This window comes from Parambassis ranga, chromosome 7, assembly GCF_900634625.1.
Source record: "Parambassis ranga chromosome 7, fParRan2.1, whole genome shotgun sequence".
NCBI classification, from domain to species: domain Eukaryota; kingdom Metazoa; phylum Chordata; class Actinopteri; family Ambassidae; genus Parambassis; species Parambassis ranga.
In genome coordinates, this window is record NC_041028.1 from 17,639,379 (window position 1) to 17,661,930 (window position 22,552).

A 22,552-nucleotide genomic window follows, 5' to 3' on the forward strand; every position below is an offset into this window, starting at 1 on the left:
CAGCAGCAGTGTGGTGGGGTCAGAGGGCAGGTCTGATAAGTCCTCAACAGCTGGAGTCTGAACTCACACTGAAAACACAGCATATGAACATTAAGTCTACAAGCTGAGAAAGTATCGTATAATTGTACATATTAGCAGATTAATGAAATAAATAAAAAAATAAAACTTAAATTCTTTTCACATAAGCATTATTACATTACATTACATTTAATTACATTTAAGGTACTGGACTTACACCCTTTGCAGTAACAAGAGTCTGTAAAGTGAAACTTTGTGTGCTGAATATTCTCATATTCTTCTAAGTTGTTACTTTTCATGTGTTATTGAACAACATGTCATATGTTCTGTTAGTGGTTATGAGTTAGTGCTAACCCCTCACCTGCCCATTGACTTTACATGTGTCTAAACTAACAAACATTTCATTCAGTCTGTTATTTTTGATGTAATAAATCTGTCTAATGACTTATACTGAACTGACACCAACACCAACAAAGACTTCACACAGATTATGTACATATGTATATATACAGCATTTCATTCAGTGCAAGCATTAAGAGAGTGCTGTTCTGGTCACCTGATGTCACATGATGTTACTCTGTGCTGCAGTGCATACAGTATAGACTGTAATAGTTTCATTTTCCATATTATCATCCATACTCGTCATTATATGGATAATATTCTTCCTGTACATGAAGATCCATGTAAATCTTATTGTTTTTCATATTTTGCATGTAACTGACAGTCGCCGCCTCAATTTGTCGTGACAGAGCTCCACCATCATTAGAATTCTTTAAGGCACAGTTGTAGGTCCAGAATAAGACCCTAGATTTGTAGGGTTACATTAAAGTCCATGCAGTCTATTTTAACTTTAACTTACATTCCCTGAGCATCTGTCCCAGAGTCAGGTAAAGGTTTTGTTTCTGAACTCATTCATAAAAGTCAGAAAATGAATGTAAATCATCCCCTCACCATGGAAACATGCTCCTCTGGCTCAGCAGGACAGCTTTTTAGTGCCAGTTCGAAAGTCCAAACACTGGGGGGCAGCATTTGATCCTCAACCTGAAGACCTGACATGAAACAGACAATAAGACATGGTATATGAGGAAAAAAACACAACCTAGCAACAGCCGGTAAATAATAATAAAGTAGTGTAACCGAGCATGTTGGTTCCTTTTAAACTGTGAAGCTAAAAATCTATAAACGAGACAGGAGACAGAAAGTTGCCACAGCCGAACCGCTTCCTTCTTTAATCACTCGTGTTACACCACATACAGAGAACCTGGAAGCATAAGTACCACAACATTACGGAAACCCTGAAGGGACAATCTACCTCTATACGGATTCAATATAAACAGGATTCAAACACTTCCAACATACAACAACTTGTATGTAACTTACCATAGACGTAGCTGGAGGCCCCTGACTGACCCGAGTGCCCAGGCAGTGATCCTACTCACCTGCTATACAGCAGCAGCACCTCTGTCTGTAACATATTTATGTATATACATATATACTGGAACAGTGTGTAGCGAAATAATTTTCTTTAATTAATGAACTTCAAAAAATTGAATCTCTGCGTATGTAAGGTGAAAAATACACAGTGTCTTTAGCTGTTACGCTGATTGGTCCTGTTACTTCTGTTTGTAACCATGAAATATTAGCAGTCAACATTAGACAAACATTTAATTACTTATAATTTTCATATTGACACAAATTAAATAGGCTCCTGTCCCAAAGTGAGCGGTGCCAGGTCAAATGAAGCCCTGATACACATCCAGAGAAACAAAATGCAGACACGTACACACAGATGAAGCCATGTTTCCTCCATGCTGTTTAATATAGGGACTTTTTTGGTCTTTCTTTATACAGTGTGATGATGGGAGATGTCAGCCTAGTGATGGCATTACTGTACACAATTACTATTGCCATTGAAATAGTCCATTTACATGATGTTAATGATACATGGCATTAAATGTCCGCAGTGTTAAGGATGGACCTCTGTATACATTAATTATCATTACATAGGCTGGGAACACACATACACACACGCACAGTCAGACAGGGAGTATAGTGTTGAATGACGATACACATTCCAGTAAATAAAGAAGCCAAACACCCTCCACAGGACACATCCAGCATCATATGTGTGTCTAAGGATATACTCAGTCACCACCACGTACTCTACACTGACTCGTTACAGCAGGAAGTCCAGGTGTATGATGGGAAATAGAAAGGATTTCACAGCTGCAGAGACAGTGTGAGACACTATTCTTGGCATCATATAGGTTTATATAGTAAAGATTTCATCAGACTTTTAATAGAAGGACTGAAGCGTTGACAGAATCCGACACAGGCGTGTCACATGACACGTCCTCAGAGTGACAGCTATCACATAACATAATACAGGCCTCTCTAAACATTGTTAGAAACACCAGCAAACATACAGGCACAAAAACGAAATTAAACTAATTAATGTGGCTATCTTGCTTCAAACAATGTGCACAATCAAAAATGCTAACTTGTGTACATGATCTGTTAACGGCATATGGAAAAGAAATGGGGGGGGGGGGGGGGGGGGGGGGGGGGGTGAAAAAAAAATCCTTGATTTGAAAGGCAGGATTGTAACTTTTTTTGACTTTAATGTCTTTCTATGTCCCAGTTTAGATGCTGCGCTCTTTAAAGGGCACATTTATAGCAACCTCAGGTGGCTTCTGTATACAACAATAACTTCAATGATTGACCTCTAATGGTAAAGATGTTTATATCAGCTGCAGGTTGCCTAGTGACAGGAGCAGTGCATTACTATAAACAGAAAGTCTTCCACAGAGCAGAGCATCTCATTAAAACTGTGTGATCTTAGGCATTATAAAGACTTCTCAATTAGGACACAGCTTCTATCTCTATCTTTTCTGACTTGACAGGCAGTGACCTGTGCCAAAATGATAATAACTCATATACAACCCGTGTATTACAAGCACAGGATGAATACAAATTCTTTTTGTGATATATCACTTCATCAGGACATGACTTGCCCATCATAAACCCATCATATACTAACATACTGTACATGACCACATGTATGTGTGTGTGTGTGATGTGCAGAGGTAAATTAATAGGATTAATAATTGCCATTTCCCACAGCAAGCCTTCTTTACAGCATCACTATGTGGACGCTGACGGCAGCCATTCATATAAGTATCATCATTACACATTAATATCAGAGGAGGAGGAGGAGGCCGCCCCCACACTCTCACACCTGCTCCCTTCACAGGATTACAGTATATGGCTTCTAGTACATAGTTTTTTGCCTCCTAATCTGCTTTAATCTGGTGATTACACAGTCAGGGAGCACAACTCATCATAAAGCATTCATTCACTGATAACAGACATGATTGTCAATGACAGGTCCACTACATCAACAGAAAGCTCAAGGACGGAAGAAATAATAATAATAATAATAATAATAATAATAATAATAATAATAGTCATGGTATGTTTAAGGGTCTATCTGGGATTATTTTACATTGCTTTTAACATGATGAGCAACCAAACAATCAGGCAGTACTCACTGAACATACCTACAACTTTCTTTTGAATACATATACAATCGAAACTTCAAGTAATTGCTTCATAAAGTGAACAATAGTGCAAAATATGTCAACCCAATAGAAACTTGTGTATTTGTTCTACAATTCAGATGTTGTGAGATTATTATGCTGGTTGGGTCGTAGTGTTTTTTCCAATCTGTGGGGTCACTGACAGACATTTTTATTCTACAGTTGCTTCATGGAAAGATTGTACGACTTCAGGGCCCTGGTACAGAACTAAACATTCTGAAAACAAAGACGTACAACATGAAAGCAGCTATGTCTCCATTTACCTTTCTTTGACTTTATGTGTCTTTGTAGTCATTTTGTTGTTGTTTTGTAGTCATGTTGTGTCTCTTTGTGGTCATATTGTTTCTATTATATATTATATATATTATATTTCTTGGTGGCATCTAATGTGGTCTCTCAGAGGTCCTCATGTGTCTCTTTGCCATCATGTTGTGTCTCTGTGGTCACGTTGTGTCTCATTGACGTCATTTTGTGTATGTTTGTGGTTATCCTCTTGTGTCTATGTAGTCAGTTTGCACCGCTTTGTAGTCAACAAGTGTCACTGTGTAGTCATGCATCAAATCTGTCTGTTACAGGTCCTCTTGTGTCTCTTTGTCGTCATATTGTTTCTTTGTAGTCACTTTGAATCTTATGGGTATTGTTTATTTTAGCAAATATTTTGTTTGTCTTTATGTCATTTTGTATTTCACTGTTGTGTATATCTGTTCCTTAGAGGTAGTCTTGTGTCCGTTTGTGGATATGATGTGTCTCTTTGTAGTCATCTTGTGTCTCCTTTGCATTAATTGTGGTCATATTGTGTCTCTTTCAGGTCTTCTTATGTCACTTTGTGGTCATCTTGTTTTCATTTTATGGTGGTCATCTTGTGTCTCTTTGTAGCCACTGCATTTCATTGTGATCCATTTCTGTCTCTTTGTGGTCCTATCACCTCTTCTGTCTGTTTTGTGCCTCTTTGTTGCCACCTGGTGGCTGCTTCGTGTCATTACATCTTTCATATCCTTTCCTGTTTATTTGTGGTCACTTCCTATCAGTCAATTGGTCCCTTTAAAACAAATATTCTGTCCCAGGGGCCTGTTTGGTAATCCTTCCATGACTCACTGATTACACATACATATTAGTAATGCCACTTTCATAATAGTCTCCTCTCCTAAAGCACACATCCACACAAAGAAAATGAAGATATTTTACAGTCGGCTAACATGTCTAACAAGTGGTCGATCCAACAAATGAAGCTGATTTATTCGCAGTGACTGACTAACTCTTTGTACGGTGGAGCTGAAGTACACACTACCAGAGTGACAGATAAAGTCTACATCAAAAAGAGCAGGAAGAGTTTAGCAGAAATATACAGTACAGATCACAGACTGAGCACAACTCACTTCATCCAGGTCTACATCGAGGTGTCACACTGAGCCAGTGAGCATCTACAAACAAAGACTTTGATCATGATACCATTTTTCTAGTTGTTGTTGGATATTTTCTCTGAAACCCAGGAATAAAGAGGAACCAAAGCAGAACAGACAGTCCTGTAGAGGACTTTTAAGAAATAGTTCCAGATCTGATTGTGGCTGACAATCAACATCCGTGTTTGTGTACAGACATCGTGTTACTTTAAGGTCCTGTTGCACAGGTAAGAGTTTTTTTTAACTTACAGAGAACCAGTTTGGTTCTTGGTTGCTGAGCAAAACTCTGGCAGAAAAAAGAATATGAGCTAAAATATGAGTTTCGGGCCAGAAACAGATGGATCCTTACAGGCATAAAGGTGACAGCAGGTGACTGCATCTGTGGTTCCTACGCACATGTGACCCATGAAGAAGAGTCAAAACTGGATCTCTGGTGGTTGACAAAACATTTATGAGAGGATGTTCCAGATGTTGGGTAATTTGCATCACGATTCTTCCAGGTTTTATGCTAAGCTAAGCTAAGCTAATATGCTGCTATACCTACAGCTGGAAGGAAAAATTCTGACATGCCAGGAACCACTCAGTCAGCGGACAGAACAGCAGCTTGGTCACCAGGCAGGGAAGAAACATTCTCAACTTTCACACACTCTGATTGGAGGTCAAGAATCATTTCTTGACCTCCAATCAGAGTGTGTTTCATACCTGCTACATTAGATATCGCGACTTACCAGAATGTACTTCAAAGAATGCATCTTTTGTGCTTCCATTGTCATGTTCTAAGGTTCAAATCTGGCTTTGTCTGCACACCGTCTACCTGAAATAACACAGCTGATCTGCCCTCTAAAAGCTGGGGGTGTAAGGTGTGTTTCTTAGGATGTTAGCTTAAGTACGCTTCTGAATGAGTCTGGATTTTCCCTTCCGTCAACTGTTGTCAAATGAGAGAGAAATTTGTCGTTAACTAGGCTATACATGTACATACACTGTATTTCATATACACACTCATCAACATGTGATTATTTGAACATGATAAATCATCACATTTTCCCTGCGATTAACTAAATAAACAATCATCGTCAAACAAGCATAGATCATTCATTTCAGCTCATTCAGTCAGTAGTGTGGGCAGACAGCAAGGACCACCGGGTGGAGAGACATTAAGGAGCAGGACCACAAAGAACAGAGTTTACAGTCAAGATATCTGGGTCCTTTTACCCCCTTCTAACTTTATCCTTGATGAGCACATTAGGGCAGTTCTTCATCTTCTTTTCATGCACCTGGCATCTTCCAAGATGTTTCTCTTATATTTGCGATCCGCCCATGTCTCCCCCGCCTGCGGGGTAGTGCCTCAACCCCCCACCTCTGCGCAGCGAGTGCAGTGCCACAGTGCAACAGCCTCTCAGCAGCGACCCTATGTGGTACATAGGCTGCCCATTCCGGATCGGGCCACGGCAGAGCCACGCCACCGTTGGCACCACAGGAATGGCCACGGCTAGCAGATCAACTAGGAAGTGACGACTCCAGTAACTCTTCTGAATCGTTCCAGAGCCAGATGGATCGTTCTCCGCTGCAGCACCTCCCGTGGCAGCCTGCTCTTTATCATCATCGTCCTCCTCGTCATGCACCTCCACCACTATGACACCCGCTATCTCCTCATGGGAAGTAGATCTTGTTGGCTGGGATGTCTGAGGTTGGGGTACACCCGGTGTTATTCCAAGGTGATCCGGACTTTCCTCAGGAGTCTCTGTCTGAGCGGGTCCTGCTGAAAGACCCACTTCTAGCTGCCTGTCCTCCACTCTGAGGTTTCCAAGTGTTGTCCCAATGTCCCTGCCTTCTGAACAGCAACCGCCAAACCTGAACTCACCCTGGGTCCCTTCTGATAGCTCTGCGTTTGTTTCTTGGCCCACAGCAGCATGGTTTTCCACTTCCTCTCCCCCGGCTGAGGCCGCCTCCTGCACTACCGTGTGCTCCTCTGCTGCAGGAAATTCCTTTTCTCTCCTCTCTTTCTCCTGTTTTTCCTCCTCCTCCTCCCCACCACAGAGAGGACTTTCCATGGAACAGGCCACAGTGGCAGACCGCGGTATAGGAGGGACCAATGGTGTTTTGGAGACAGGGATCGGCTCTGTGGCTGTGCTCATAACCGTTGCTGTTGTTACTGAAGTTGTGGTCGTAATGGATTCCAGCTCCTCCTCTCCCTCATCAGACATCCAGGTGGAGGTGGGGCTGCAGGCCTGGGAGCGGAAAGTGCGTTGCTCTGCGATAGTATCCAGATCAGAAGGGTACCCCGCTGTTGCGGGGATGGGGCAGCTTTCAGTCTGAATGCCCGTCTCCCTTAAGGGGTGCAGGTACAAGTGGTGGTGGGACAGGCAGGGGTGGCTCATGCAGCTCATTCCACTCAGACCGCAACGAAAGGGCGCCAACCGCTCACCTGTGCACAGCTTCTCATAGGTGGAGGAGTGCGGCATCGAGTGTGGCACAGAGTGGGACATATTGTGAGGGAAAGAGTGAGGTAAGGTATGGGAGAAGGTGTGAGGCAGAGAGTTCGGTAGAGAATGAGGCAAAGTGTGGGAGAAGGTCTGTGTGTAGGAGTTCAGTAACGAAGCCGTTTCCTCAGAGAGGAAGGCGGCCTCCAGGAGCAGATCAGCCCGGCTGGGGATGCTGCTTTCCCCGCAACAAACAAAGCCACTGTCCTGGGTGCCGTCACCTGACAGACAAGGAAAGTCCGCCCCGTTTCCATTCCGGTCCGCCAGCGCCTGATCGCTGAGCTTTGTGTAAGTCGAGCTCCGAGTCAGAGACCGTGCTGGAGAACCATCGCAGGAGCAAGACTCCCTCCCTCCTACTGTCAGTTTGGGTATTCCCCCGGGACTTTCTCCTGAAACGGATGCCGGTGCTGAACCGCCAACACGGGTCCGACAACCTTGCATGGCTTCCCCTTCCTTTGCTAGTCCTGCTTGTGCCAGCTCCATGCTGAGCAAAAGGTTCTCCAGCTTGTGGTTTTGAGTGTTGATATCCTGGAAGTACTTCTGGACCCCGACATCCCCGCTGAGTCCTCCGGCGTCGCTGAGCCTGGCACGAACGGTGTCCACGGCCTGCTTGAGCTGCTGGATCTCCTGGCGCGCTTCCTTCAGGGCCAGCTGAGCCTCCACACGGTGACACTCCTCCTCAACCCAGTCCTCCTGCATCCTGTAAAGCTGGCCTCTTAGATCATCTATCTCTGTGTCCCTGAGGAGAAAGGAGAACGGGTTAGAATGGTGAAGACTTTCCAGGCATTGTGGGTAATCTCATCCGGTTTTAGCTTCTCACCTGTCTTGCAGCGTGGTGATGGTTTCTTTCAGCTTGGCTCGCAGGTGTCGGATGCACACCTCCTTCTGCTGTAGGGGTGTGAGGTACTGCTCGGGCGGTGGTGGCCGGATTCCATGGTTGTCTGTACATGATGTGTATTTCTGGTGACGTCTAGGACACAAAAAATGGTTTCTTCAGCCATTTCTGTATGTTTTGTGGGCTAGACAGTGACTGTGAAGTACCAAAATCGAACCTACACTATTTGTTAACTTGCTAATTTGTCAACTCTCAGAATGATGATATAAATCACAGAATGCTTTTTCTCAAATATTCTAACATAATCTCTGAGTTTAATCTAATAATTCTGGCTTTAATCTCAGAATTCCACCTGTAATCCCAGTCAGAATGCCAATTTAATGATCAGTGATTCTATCTGTAATTTCATAATCTCAATTTAAAAAGTCTCAGACAGTCAAACAGTCTTTTTTCCCACAATCCTAATTTCAGTGTTTTTCAGGGGTAAAATCTAACAATCCTGAGTCCTGCCTCTATAAATTATAAAATGGTAACTTTAATCTCATCATTCTGACTTGCATCTGGAGGAGAGACCTGTCCACCACAGGGGAGGCCGTGCAGTGTGTGGTTCCTCACCCTTTGGTGGGGCTGCAGTCGCTTCCTTTGCAGGAGCCTGAGTTGCTTCCGCTGCTAAGGGAGGCGTTGCCATAGGGATCTCTATTACTGGGCGTGGCTGGCGGCCGCCTGGTCCAAAGCGAGAGGAGACATATTAATAAGCCGAACCTGTAGCTGCAGTGTAACACCATGAAACCACAGACACTGCAGACGCTGAGTGAGCGGTGGAGGTATGTCAAGCCACAAATGGAGCTGACATCAATCCAACATGCTGACATGTAACACAGACACTGTGTACACAGAGGACACAGCAGGTCTGCCTGCTCAGAAACAAGGACACACACACACACACTCCTCTGGGAAATCTGAGGAATAAACAATTGTCACAAGGGTGCATAAAAACAAACTGAAAATGTGGGAGGGGAGTTCAGTACTACGTCAGACTACACATGATGATGATGGAAACAAGCTTCTCAAGGATGTTTCCCACTTTGACATCATGAAACATTCACATCAGTGCAGAGGCTCTAGTCATTCCCATGCTTTGAATCATCAACAACGGCCGGGAGGAATAGAATAAGGGGGACTCTGGACAGACCGGGATCGAGGGGTGGAGGGAGAGTTTGTAGAGCGGCTGTGGCGTTCCGGAGATTTGGTTGAAGCGTATCCTTTAGTCGGCGACTTGGTGGATGCGTAGCCTTTAGTCGGGCGCATCGACACCATATAGCCTGTCTCCATGGGAACGTAGTCTAGCTCTATGAACCTGCAGTAGTCAAACCTGACCAGGCAAGAGACAAGAGGGTTGTTAAATCACACGGTCCAACACCTGAATGATAACAATGTGCATGCTAGGGTTGTGTGTGTGTGTGTGCACGCAATACTGTGAAAATAGTTAGGAGGTTGAGCTGCAGGCGCCGTGGATGCTGACAACAACAAGCAATCAAACTCCAAAAGTGGCCCCTGAGAGGTGGCTATCTAAAAGCCCTGCTTTAATGGGTCAGGCTGCTCTCCTTGGCTTTCCATATGGAACATCTATAGAAAACATTTTCCAGCTACAAGGCCTTTACTGGCAAGAAACATAAGCTAACACTCTGCAAAGCAGTCTCTGCAGCCCCTTACAGTGAGTACAACTCCCTTTAAATCTTAATAATCTGATATAAACACCAAACAATAGCCAGGACATAGCATAACTTAGCCTAGCATAAAGCCAGGGAGAGTTTTTGGAACGCTGACATTCTTGCTGAAATATTGTAGCTATACCTCTGCATACATTTTTACAAAAACAATATCCACATGATAATTTTGAACAGAAAATAGTTTAAAAAATAGTTAACACATCATTTACCACGTTTTTTTCATCAATTTGATTTCAGTCCATTGAAAATAAAACTGGAAGTAGGATTAGCATAGCTTAGCTTGAAGACTGAAGGAAAGGTAAACAAGCTACCTCACCACCAAGATTTTTAACAGAAAAACTAGTGTTTTTTATTTATACATTGACGTCTTCCTTTAGTTTACATCTGTTGTTTCAAAGTTTAGCTAGCTAGACCGTTTTTTTTATGCTAAGCTAGTCAACTAAACCAGTACTATGTAAACCTTTGCAGAAATCCCAGTATAAACCATGTAAAGCCACACTATTTATCATCTAAATTATAACATTAAACACAAACAAAACCAACAAACATTTTCACCTTTTCGGCCATTGCTACAATCCTGCTAGGAAAACAGAGCTACATATTACAGGACAGGTCAGAAAGAGTCAGGACAAGGAAGGGTGGTCTGTGATGGGCAACTACTGTCAAGGATAAGACTCTTCAATAAATAATATAAGATTTGGACTGGCCTTTAACCAATCATAACCTGTTCAATGAAAGGACATGCTTCATGCCCAATCACTGGCCTTCACAGAGTGAGGAGGGGAGAAGCAAGGTCAATCGGAGCAGCCATGATGGATTCACACAGAGGAGACGCTAACTGCACACCACAGCACTGAAGGTCAAAGGTTGTTGATGTGATGTAGCACATGTGTCACTTAAAGGCGAATTTGACTTCACCATATAAAAATTATATCTTTATTTTAATAGTGCTATAGTGTTCTGAGTTTACGTGTCTTGTGTGATCCAGTATGTGGGGAGGCCAGATATTGACTACTCATTTTTTTTTTTTGAAGATCAATATGTGACAAAAGCCAAGACATAAACGGAGGGGAGCAGCCGAAGCAGTGAGCCTAGAGAGGGGGGAAGAAGTCAAACAGTGCCTTGTGGCTGGCGGGCTGGTGCAGGTGAACGTTTTTCAGACGTCAGGTGTTGATTGCATGAAAGCATATTTAAAGTTTAGGGTCAAAAGCACATTCTGATTTCAGGCAATGCCGGTGTCTCACAGGTAGCAGCTGACTGAGCTGCTGTGGTGAACCAGTGATCACTGGTGGTGATCACAGTATATTCCACAGCGGGTGCTATTTCTATTGTGCATGTAGCCGCTAAAGAACACTTCCTGCTATGAGAAACAGTACACAAGTACACAACACTAGGAAGTAGTGCCAAGTGTTAGAAGGCTCTGAGGTAACACAGGTACTTGATGTGCCCTGTTACTCAGGTTACTTTTGCTAAATGTGGACTTAAAATTCGGATGCATGTTCCATTTTAAGGCCAATAAATGAAGCAATTGTGCTTTCACTTTTCCAACATAACTTAGGGAACATTACAGGTCATCATCACTGATAGGTGCCTTAAGTGGCCCGTGTGTCCCTGTTGGTCATTTCACTTCCTTAATTGAATTTTAGTGGCTACAGTGCACATCAGAGCTACAGCTGAAGCTACAGCTAGAGCATGCTCTCTGAGACTGTAACCCAAATGTGTCTCACGCAGGTGGCGCGGGCACAGGGATGGCCACCGGCGCTGTGGCTGCAGGTGCAGCCGGTGCAGCCGACACCGACGTGCCCGACGCCGGCTTGGGCACCGGCACCGGCGAGGATGCCAATATTTGCTGCAAGCGGCGTTTGGGCTGCAGCGCCTTCAGAGGGTTGAATCTGAGGAGGAGAGATGAGAGAGGAGGAAGAGGAGGAGGAGGAGGACACCACAGCAACAGATTGATCCACCTGTGGCTACACACGTCACCGCACCAGTAAGAGCACTACACCTAACAAACAGCCTGGCCCCTGTTTAAAAAGGACAGCAGGATGGAACATATCAACCGATAGCATTGCCTGATTAGCTGTGAGAGTACTGATGCACCAAAGAGTTCTTGAATCAGCAGGTAGAATTAGAAAAAAAAGCAGTTAAAAGACACACACACACACACACACACACACAGAAGGGGAGCACACACTCTTCTAAAGCTCTGCTACAGCATGTTGAGGATGGCACTGCAGGAAAAAATAAACATTGCATTAATACACTTGCTGCATGGCTGCAGCTGTGGAAATAAAAGGAAACATCTGGGAAGCTGAAAGATTTATTGATAAGAACCTGATCAATATTATCGGTTATAGTAATATGTAGGTAAGCCTCTCTCTATATATCTATATATACATACATATATATATATATTTTTTAATGACAATAAAACAGAAGATGCTATGTGCATCATTACTGTATTTTCCGGACTATAAGTCGCATTTTTTTTCATCCTTTGGCTGGGTATGCGACTTATACTCAGGTGCGACTTATATATGAAAAAATATACAATTAGTTAGCCTTGTGTCCTGACGTCCCATTACAAATATAATGGCAGCTGTTCTGTCCCTCTCCTGGCGGTTCTCTTCCACCTCAGCTTGTCCACACTTTGCATTCCGAGCACAGGCAGCTGAGTCGATAGGCCGACAGGTTGCTAATTCCAGACAGCTATAGCGCACAGTAGTCTGCCTTTTACTCATATACAGGATATTTATAGGAATTTCTGTGCAGTGAAGCTGATCATTTCTCTGTGTGAGGACTTATTGAAATGCGTGTGTCTCACTCTTAATGCCCTGCAGCCGCACCACTTAAGTTAAGAGGAATTCAAGAGGTAACGTTATGCTAAAAACGTAGTGATTTACGCTGGCCCGATGGTGGGACTAATAGTCCGCAGTAGGGATGTCCCGATCCGATCACGCGATCGGAAATCGGGCCCGATTACGTGATTTCAGACTCGATCGGAATCGGACATTACCTCCCGATCAGGACTCGGATATATATTTATTAGGGCTGTCAAAGTTGACGCTTTCTGTGCAGGGTGGCTCTGTGTCTTGTAGCGCAGGGGTATGACAGCTGCTTTTGGTGCGACAGGTCCTGGGTTCGAGATCTTGATGTGCTGCGTGTGTGAAATCTCCTATTGTGGCTACACACACACAAACACACACACGGGTTCTGCCGCAACGAGTGCCTTTATAGAAAGTATCGGATCGGGACTCGGTATTGGCAGATACTCAAAATCAAATGACTCAGACTCGGACTCGAGGGCAAAAAAACCTGATCGGGACATCCCTAGTCCGCAGTGACTTATCTATGGTTTTCCTTCTTCATTACGCATTTTTTGGCTGGTGCGACGTATACTCCGGTGTGACCTATAGTCCGGAAAATATGGTACATAGTATTGTTTACAGTACTCAACACATGTAGCATAGCACTGTGTTGCTGACTTTCATTGTGCACAACACTGACACACAAAACTTCATGTCCTTTACATATTAGCAACAAAATTTGCAAAATTATGATCTTCCCCACAGTAGTTAAGATCCCAAGGCTCCATCCGAAAGGGCTGTGACCCCACAAAACGACCTTTGTATGACCCATGAGATGAGCCAGGGGCTAAACGAGGCTCAGAGTGCTGCAGGAAGCCCCCAAAAACTCCTCAGATCATGAGTGTTTTAGCTTGTCTAGTTCCCTTTTCCTTAAGTCAAGTCAAAAGAAGGTCTATGAAGAGATGTTTTATTCTATGATGCTACCAAGTACTTGGATATTTTACATAATGCTAAAAAATGGCTGAATAAGACCACAACAATAGAATTAAACGTGTTGTTAGCACTGCACATGATGATGCTGTTTTGTAGCTTAGCATTAGCTTTCATTATTGGCTACCTACCGGCGAGAGCCCGACGCAGACCTCCGATTGGCTGGAGCAGGGGCAGACATGGAGCCAGGTGACCTCCTGCCACGTTTCTTCTGTCCTTAGTTCCTCTCTGTGATCCTCAGCCTGACACTGAGAGCCTGGAGCCTGCAGGAAATATACCACAGAAAGAAGAGTGTTCATCAGCTGCACACACGTACACACGCACGCATACACACACACATTAGTATGACACAGTAAAACAAGTTAGAGATTTGCTGACTGCCCTTCTGGATGCCTCAGCGTGCCTGCAGCTGCTGCTGACTCAAGCTGACACTTAGCTGGCACAAACAGGACATCAACAGCCAATCAGCTCCCTGCCATGTGAGAGGACTAACCAATCACCTCTCCTCCTCATCTCTCTCATCTCAGGCCAAACAGCGCAGGCAGGAGGGAGTGGAATCTGCATCTGTATTCACAGACAGATGTATTCAGGCAGCTGTGTGCTGCACAGTCATGTCTGTCAGCTGCGACCGGTCAGGGTTTTTTTTTCCAGCACAGCTAAAATGAAGCTAAAAAGTAAACATATGGTGAATCTTAATCCAAAGATACATGCAGGAATAACATGCTGCTATGCAGCAAGCAGCGGGCTGAGAGGCAAAGGTAGCAGGGAGAAGAGGAGGATTATTCTCATTAATAATACATCACACACACACTCTGCAAGTGTGCCATAAGCCATGCTTCACACACCAAAGACTTCTGTGTGCTGTGTTTCTCTCCCACTACAGTCAGTCAACAAGGATGGGTGGAAGCTGCTGCATCAAGGATATCCATTCAAATCCTACTGATACTATGGATTAATCGGTTGTATAACTTCATCTATACCAGAGCACATTTCAAATCCTCACTGCAGTTTATCTGTGTGTATATATGTAGTGCTATGCCGACATCTATGCCTGACATTGTGGCATGCATCCCCTTCACTCCACTAGACCCCTGAAGGTGGCTGGGGTATCTGGCACCAAAGAGTTAGCAGCAGATCCTTTAAGTCCCGTAAGGTGTCACACAGATGCTTCACTGTATTGAGATCTGGGAAATTTGTAGGCCAAGTCAGCAGTTTTGTCCGTTGTGTTCCTCAAACCATTTCTGATTCACTGTAGCTTTGTGTCATCATCACATCCATCAATGATCCCCCTGCATGGACGCCCTGACTGCTCTGCAGCTACACAACAAATTACTGCTATCAGAACCAGCAGGGGACTTTTAAGGAATTAAAGACACATTCTACCTTCAATCAAGAAAGTTGTCTTTGCTCAAGAGTAATTTAATGTCCTCCGAAAGAGTAATATATTAATCTTTCCCAAATGCAAAGCCATGAAATCTTTATCTTGTGTATCTATGACACTCAACAGTAACTTCATATCGACTGCACACGGTGTGACGCGTGGGCCCGGGAAGGCAGCGTGTTCTCCCCTGCTCTGGCTCCTGTCACCACAGATCAAAGTACATCAGAGCACATCATGCAGGATTTATTAGGTTAGGCTCCTTATGTAACACCAGCCTAAGAGAGGTGGACACGTGAGCAGCTGCTTCTGCACTGACGAGAAGGAAACACAGAGCAGGTACAACACAGAACAGAGGGAAGAAGAGGATGAGGAGGACAAGGAGGATGAGGAGGAACCCATCAGATGACAGCAAGAGGAGGAAAAGGTACAAGATGTGTAACAGGGGAGAAGCAGATGAAGCAGGATGTTTGATAGAGCACCATAATCTCAACACACACACACACCGGGCAGTGTGCAGCACAGCAGACACTGCAGTTTCTCTTGTCAAAGACAGTGTGTCCTTGCAGTGCAAGCATGATGTCACCTTGACTGATTTGCGACAAATGTTGTGTAGCGGTGGAGCCTCTTGAAAAACAACAACAAAACTCGACACTGACTCAGTGTGTGTTCGACGAAACACAGTGGAAGTAAAGAGACAATAAAGAGGTGCAGCAAAAGTGCAACTCACGACTTGCACCCCATAGGTCAGACAGAGTGTGAAGGAGAAGAGGTGTGTGTGTGTGTGTAGGCTGTGCGTTCATGGGAACGTGTGTGATGTGACTCGTACAGATTTTGGATCCCATCCAAAAAAAAAATCCAGGCAAACTGAAGCTTACAGCTGTTAGACACCCTGCGGCTCTTCAACACTGAGTCACTGCCATTAATCTACAACACAAACTTAACACTACATGTGTGTGTGATCCAAAGCCCTCTAGGTTTTAGCACACTAATGAGCGAGCAGCGCTTACTGAGCGGGAGTGTGTGAAGCTGTGTTGTGCTGAGTCAGGGTGCAGTGATCAGTGACATCATGGGTCATTATGTACCTAAGTGACCAGTGGCTGTCAGCACTCATTGCTTCCATAACTGAAATGCCAAAGGCCACACTTGTTGAAAACCTATGACTGCAGCGGAACATGCCTAACTAGCAGGGCTGTAAAGTATCTTTATGTATGCTGAATACAACAATCACAGAAAGCTGATGACAGCTGAGCAAGCAGTCCCACGTTAATATCATATAGATTGAATTACAAGCCATTTGTGTTGATGATCACATCATCACTTGAGACTACAAGGCTTCATGTCACTGTCCATTCTATGCCATTCTATTATTAGAAATGTATTCTCGTGTTATTTCTGTCAACCAATCACATCTCCTAAACAATGCATCACACTTAGCAATGGGGTCAACCACACCCGAAAATATATCGAAACCGACATCTAGACCTTCTAACCGGCGTAATCTTACTCATGCCGGTTAATTCTGTTGTTACTTTTCTGTGATGTCCCCTTGCTGTAAAATAAATAAATTGTAGTGCTTGTTACATACCCCAGAGAACAGAGAAACCTCTTCATGTTCCAGAGGTGGCTACTTGAAGGAACGTGTGTAGAGTCCTCATACGGCTCTTCCACTGCAGCATGCAGCGCATATCGCATGCACACACACACACGTTTCGCTGCTGAACAACGGCAGAAGCAGCAGTTTGTGACAGCTGTGATTGTTTATAATGTGAATTGTAAATCACAGCTAAGTTGCAGTGTGGAAGTGTGACATAATTAAAGTCAGCCTTTGGTGAAAAGGTTAATTTTTGGACCTCCATCTTTGTTCCTGTACACAGTGTCCCAAACTCCACGAGTGGAAAAGCTTTAATCCGAATGTCAATAATACATAATGTGGCTTTAATGCAGCGCTGCAGCTCTCCCAGGCCAAGTCTGTGTGACACGGTGATGATTCATTCTCTTAGCTGGATAGACTGCACAGTCAGCAATGCTGTGAGGTGCTGTAGATATAGCTATAAATACTCAGACTGTCATTTTGGCTGATGAAAACATGGCAAAGAAGGACTGGTTGATAAACATGTTTGTGTGCTAGCTGTAGCCAGGTTCACCCCCTGTGCACAATGCTAAAGAAGGAACATGTGGGAGTCCTCTGATCTATATCAAACATTTTGTGGCTAAATGACCTCCCTTTGAGTGCTGTTAAGGCCACACTGTGGAGTTTTTGGAGACCCTGCTCAGGGTCCCCATGCAGTCTGACGAACGCTACTGTCTGCTACAATTGTCTACATACACATTTGCTGACTAGCGGCCAAAACTCCTTCAAACCTGGAGCCGTGTGTCTCACACCGCCACAGCCTATGCCAGTCGTGAACGAAGCGGCTCTTAGAACCGGCTCTTTGAAGTGAATGATTGGAGCCGGCAACGTCTTTTTTTTCCCTCTGCTACACAATGTGTGGTCGTGACTGTGCAGTTTGTGAGGTCAAAATCTCATATCAAGCAGCTGCACAGGCACATTAGAGCTGTACAGCCATCAGTGCAGTGAACCTGTGTGGTCCTCTAAGCATTTCTGTTGTTTCACTGAACAAATAATATTTTATAGTAATATAGGCTAAATACAATTAAAATTACATTGCATTATTCCTGTCAAGAGAGACAACAGAGTCCATAGTGAGCTTCAAAACCACTTTAGAAGTCCAATGGTTGCCCTCATTGATGCTCGGCAACAGATGTGTGCAGTATCCAGTTCTCCTTGGAGCCTCCCTGGTGCACACAAATATAACTTAGATGAACAATTAAACTAATGCATTTGTTGTGGCTTTGCAAAAACTCAGTGATCTGACAAGTTACAACTGCTTCACTTGTCCTGGGACCCACCTGTGGCTGGCATGCAAATGTCAGGCAAAGCAGTGCTAATCCTATTAGTATGAGTGATGCATGCAGGTTGTGTTTGCATGGGATGACCCCTCTCAGGCTAAAGCACAAAAATACACACTCTGAGCCAATCTAACTGCGGTTCACATGCAATGCATGACACTGTGGTGTCGCCTGATGACTTCAGTCACCATCAGTCGCTTCTAATGGAAACCAGAATGAGCCGACTGAACAGCAACACAAAGACAACGCTTCCTCAGTCACTTTATGAATGTGCTCAAAGAATGAGAGGCAAAAAGAACGAGTTTACGCATACACCCTCCTCAGTACAGAGCTAAAGCAGTGACTTTTAGGTTTCACAGGCCAATCCTGCAGAGTCACGCTGCTGCTGCAGTGCATACAGACTGTACGCAGTTTAGCTTAGCTAAGCTCCATCAGAGCATGGCAATAAATTCACAGCAATCAACATAAGAGAGGAAAAAAATGTGAAAAAAGAACAGAATGTTTTACTAAAACTGAACATCAAGTTTTTACATCATACTCTCAGTGGACATAAACAAGATTTAGCTCTCATTTGGCTTTGTGGTAAAAAGCACTTCTGAGCAACTATGTACTCTTAATCAGGTCAAATGCTCAAAATACCCAATACACCAGGGGTTTGTCATTAGTGAGCAGAGAGCAGGGACTGAGTGCTGCAGCCTAAACGATCATGCTTTAATAGTCTGTGTGAACAAAGGCAACACAAGCAAAGAGCATAATCTTTGATTGATATATTGATTCCATGATAAAAACAGGAAATCAATAACACTCACATTAAGAGCGTGTGGGAGGAGACTGAAAACTACACTCATTCATCTCTCTCTGCATCAGGTTTCATTCAGGAGGAGGACTACTATCCAGTGTTCTGTGTTAAATATACTGGAATACTGTCCTTATTATGTAGCAAACATACTAGAAAAATAAAGACATCACTAATATTCTGTCTCCTAATAGACTGTCCAGGGTGTACCCAGCTTTTATCCTGAACTAATAGTTTGAAATTGTTGTTGTTGTTTGGATTCCATTTCAGAGCTTATGCTGCTAAGTGCTCGGCATTATACTGCAGACAAACATAATTAGCTCTATAAGCAGACATCTTCCATAGCTGTGCAGTATTTGCTACATGTGCCACTGCTATGACTCATATCAAGCCAAAGCATGACCACAGGAGAACCCAAATATCACTTAAACCGTCACTTCTAGAAGCCAGCACGTCCTACACACTGGTGTGATACAACAAACAGTCCAGGAGGCCTCTAAATGATCTGCATGCAAAGGGCATCAAAAAGCATCACAGTATTTTGCAGAAATAGCTGATAAGAAGTGGTGCATATGTTCCAGTGAGACCACTGCTGCAGTGCTACACTCATAAGGAATAATAACTTCTACTTGTGGTTATGATTACAAGGGGAGGAAAAAAGGCAGAAACACAGATTACCCCACCGTGAGTGCATCTGAGCAAACACCATGCTGTTACAACGACTGCTATGTCACCATGGCGACGGTCGGTCCGCTACTTGTGTGGAACGTGAGCAGAAGGAGAGCTGCCATTGGCTGAGAACAGAGTGAGGAACAGGATGGAGGAAGGAGCCTGCTGCTGACAAGATGGCCATGCTGCAAAGGACAAGTGTCATGTACCAAAGGACAGTAACCAACACGGAGCTGTGTGTGTCTGCAGTGTTTCAGGCTACACTACACTGTGTGTATGTGTGTGTGTGTGTGTGTGTGTGTGATCATAAATAAGTGAAGGTTCATATGCAGGGGCCCTTGGGCAAGAGCGTCTGTTTGAAATCACTGATGTCAAGAAAACAGAACAACTATGATGTGATTACAAACATGCAACGAGATCACATATTACAGACAACATAGACTTAAAACCACTAAATGAACACACAACATGACTACAAACGGTGGAAAACAACTGACCAAGATGGTCACAATGAAAAAGGAGACTCAAAACGACAAGAAAAACCTGGACAAATAAGCTGAAAAACAAAAAAAACAAAATGATGCAATTTAGCTAAAAAGCAAGGCAACAAACTGAACACAAAGATATGCAATACTATAACAAATACTGTAGATGCAGAACAAAAGTTTCACAACATCACAAAACTGACACACAGATTCAAAACATCTACCATGAGACAAAAAAAACAACTACAAAAAGGTGCAATGCAACCAAAAAGCAGGACAAAATGAGTCTTAAAAGACTACAAATAGAGGCAAAACTCTGACATCCATCCATCTATCATCCATTAACCTGCTTCATCCTGCAGTGCAGGTCACCAGTCCATCACAGGCTAAAAACACTCACGTCTACATACCCATTTGAAACAACCACAAATCATGCAAACCAAGCAGAAAACAAAAGAAGAAAACAAGTACAAACTGCTACAACTGAAAGGCCGTGAACCAGTTCTCCCATTCAATAAAGCACATCTGCCTGTATGTGTTGCATAAATGCATCATTGTTTTTAATATTTTTTTGGAACAAAGAGAGATTGGAGATTACAAATCTTGCACCTGATGTCAATGTGCATTTGTGTCAAGGTTATGCAGGAGGATCAAAGCGACTAATTCTCCATCCTAACTCAGCCTTTGACTCCTAACAGAGCTCCATCCTCCATCCTAACATTAACAAAGTAAGGCTTTTTTTTATCCTGAAGAGTTAATTCAATGAATGAATGATACTGGAGCTAACCCTGCAGGTGGAAACTGGATTAAGCTTTTATGGGATTTACAGTCATAAGGCATCATATTGAAGCTGTGCCTCATCTGTGTCATCTGCCAGGTGAAAACAGAAATGCTGCAAGGTCAAACTGCAGCGCAGGGAGCCCGTCACGACTACTGCAAACATGGATGACACTTACTTTTTAGGTCTGATGTCTGAGCTGCTTCTTTATGCGCACAGTCATAAAGGCTGTCAAAAAAAGTGCTAGTGCTTAAAAAAATACCTAGCGTGTTGTGACGCTAATGAGCGGCGTGTATCTGACGCAAACAGGCCCCCAAACAAACGCTCAGACACGGGCGCACAAGGCGCGCAAACATCTGCCGGAGCGCATTGCGCAGCTTTTCCTCCATCATCAAAAATAAACAGGCACGTCAGGAAATAGCCCGAGCCCTGGAGTGGACGCAGAGTTCCACTCACTCTGTCATTCCACGCACGGCTACTCACATTCATGTGTTATTTCTCACTGGTGTACTCTGCACAGGCGCATCTTCCGCACAATGACAGCTCTGCCGCGGACACCTTTCTCTCTGATGATTCCAGTAAACAGCCTCACTTACCTGTGCCCCCACCTCCCCCTCCACCTTTCCAGCAGCGTCGTGACACCTCTCACGGTTCCATCGCTTCTATTTTCATTGTTTATCCCCTGCGCTTCTTCGCCGAGAGCTCCGCCTGATGGAGCGGCGATCCTGGCTCACACGCCCGGGGAGGAGAGAGAGAGAGAGAGAGAGGCAAAGAGGGAGAGCATGGGGGGAGGGAGGGAGGGAGGGAGAGAGCTGGGCCGGGAGGGGAGTACTACGCAGGAGGTGCGCGCTGGATGGCTGCCGCGCGAGGAGGAGACGCGGAGAGGCACAAGGGTACATGAGCGGAAGCATGTGCGTCACGTTACGTCGGATTTTTTTCCTTTTTTAAAGGGAAACACTTCTCTCAACATGTTGCGTGCAGGTTTACCACAGCCCACAACAGCTCCTGAAGATGGGCTTTAATGTCCTTTCACTTTAAATCATTTTGTATTCTTAAGGGGGCAGGGGCTCAATATTTATTCAACACAACATTGACATAAAAATGTATATATTAAAAATGATTTATTGATGAAGTTTAATCCTAAAAAAATCCACTGAAAAAAATGTCATGACAGAAAAAAAGTCATTCTGACTTTAATCTTCTCAGAATCTCAGAAGTCAGAATGACTGAATGATTTTTTTTTCTGTCATCATGTCATGTCATGTTGTGTGTAACTTAGCTTTGTATCATTATCATATTGTATCATAATATATTGTGTCTTAATTCATCATATTTCATGTTATTGTGGATGCTAGTGCTGTAGAGATGTCATGAATGAAATGAATAAATGAAAGAAAAACAATTCTACCCCCAAAGGTTTGTAAATATTCTATCTGCTGACAGTCAGCCGGGTAGAGGAGGAGGGTAGAGAAGAGGTAGACAGGACAGAGAGGATGAAGGAGAGGGCGAGAGGAGAACAAATATGCAGCAAACATCATACATTGCAGAGGACAGAATAATATAAATATGACCATGAAGTGCTCTTATTATAATGCAGTTGAGAAAATTGCAAATGGCCTAGGGTTGAATCCGGCCTGCTGCAGTAACCATTCAACTCCAGAGTGTTTGTTAATATGG

At 43.8% G+C, this 22,552-nt stretch overlaps 1 protein-coding gene across 4 annotated transcripts; it reads right to left on the bottom strand.

Annotated features, from left to right (window-relative positions):
- Window positions 1-1,814: 1,814 nt before the first annotated feature.
- Window positions 1,815-21,600, bottom strand: snphb (syntaphilin b). 4 transcript variants are annotated; one of them, XM_028410280.1, is made up of 6 exons: window positions 21,472-21,600; window positions 13,988-14,119; window positions 9,525-9,704; window positions 8,948-9,055; window positions 8,318-8,467; window positions 1,815-8,236 (listed from the first exon to the last, which is right to left on the bottom strand). In XM_028410280.1, exons 2-6 carry the CDS (start codon window positions 14,035-14,037, stop codon window positions 6,316-6,318), a joined length of 2,409 nt encoding a protein of 802 aa, XP_028266081.1. In that variant the 5' UTR covers window positions 14,038-14,119; window positions 21,472-21,600; the 3' UTR covers window positions 1,815-6,315. The 4 variants fall into 4 exon arrangements, with proteins under 4 accessions (XP_028266081.1, XP_028266082.1, XP_028266084.1 ...); XM_028410281.1 differs by lacking the exon at window positions 21,472-21,600 and adding an exon at window positions 21,359-21,467; XM_028410283.1 differs by lacking the exon at window positions 9,525-9,704.
- Between the last annotated feature and the right edge of the window lie 952 nt (window positions 21,601-22,552).

Coding starts and splice junctions, on each gene's coding strand:
- snphb (XM_028410280.1), bottom strand. CDS start 14,037: ATGTCTGCCCCTGCTCCAGCCAATCGGAGGTCTGCGTCGGGCTCTCGC. Junction 9,705..13,987: donor TCTGCGTCGGGCTCTCGCCG/GTAGGTAGCCAA, acceptor TTGCCTGGTCAG/GTTTGACTACTGCAGGTTCA. Junction 8,468..8,947: donor GACTGCAGCCCCACCAAAGG/GTGAGGAACCAC, acceptor TTTGTGTCCTAG/ACGTCACCAGAAATACACAT.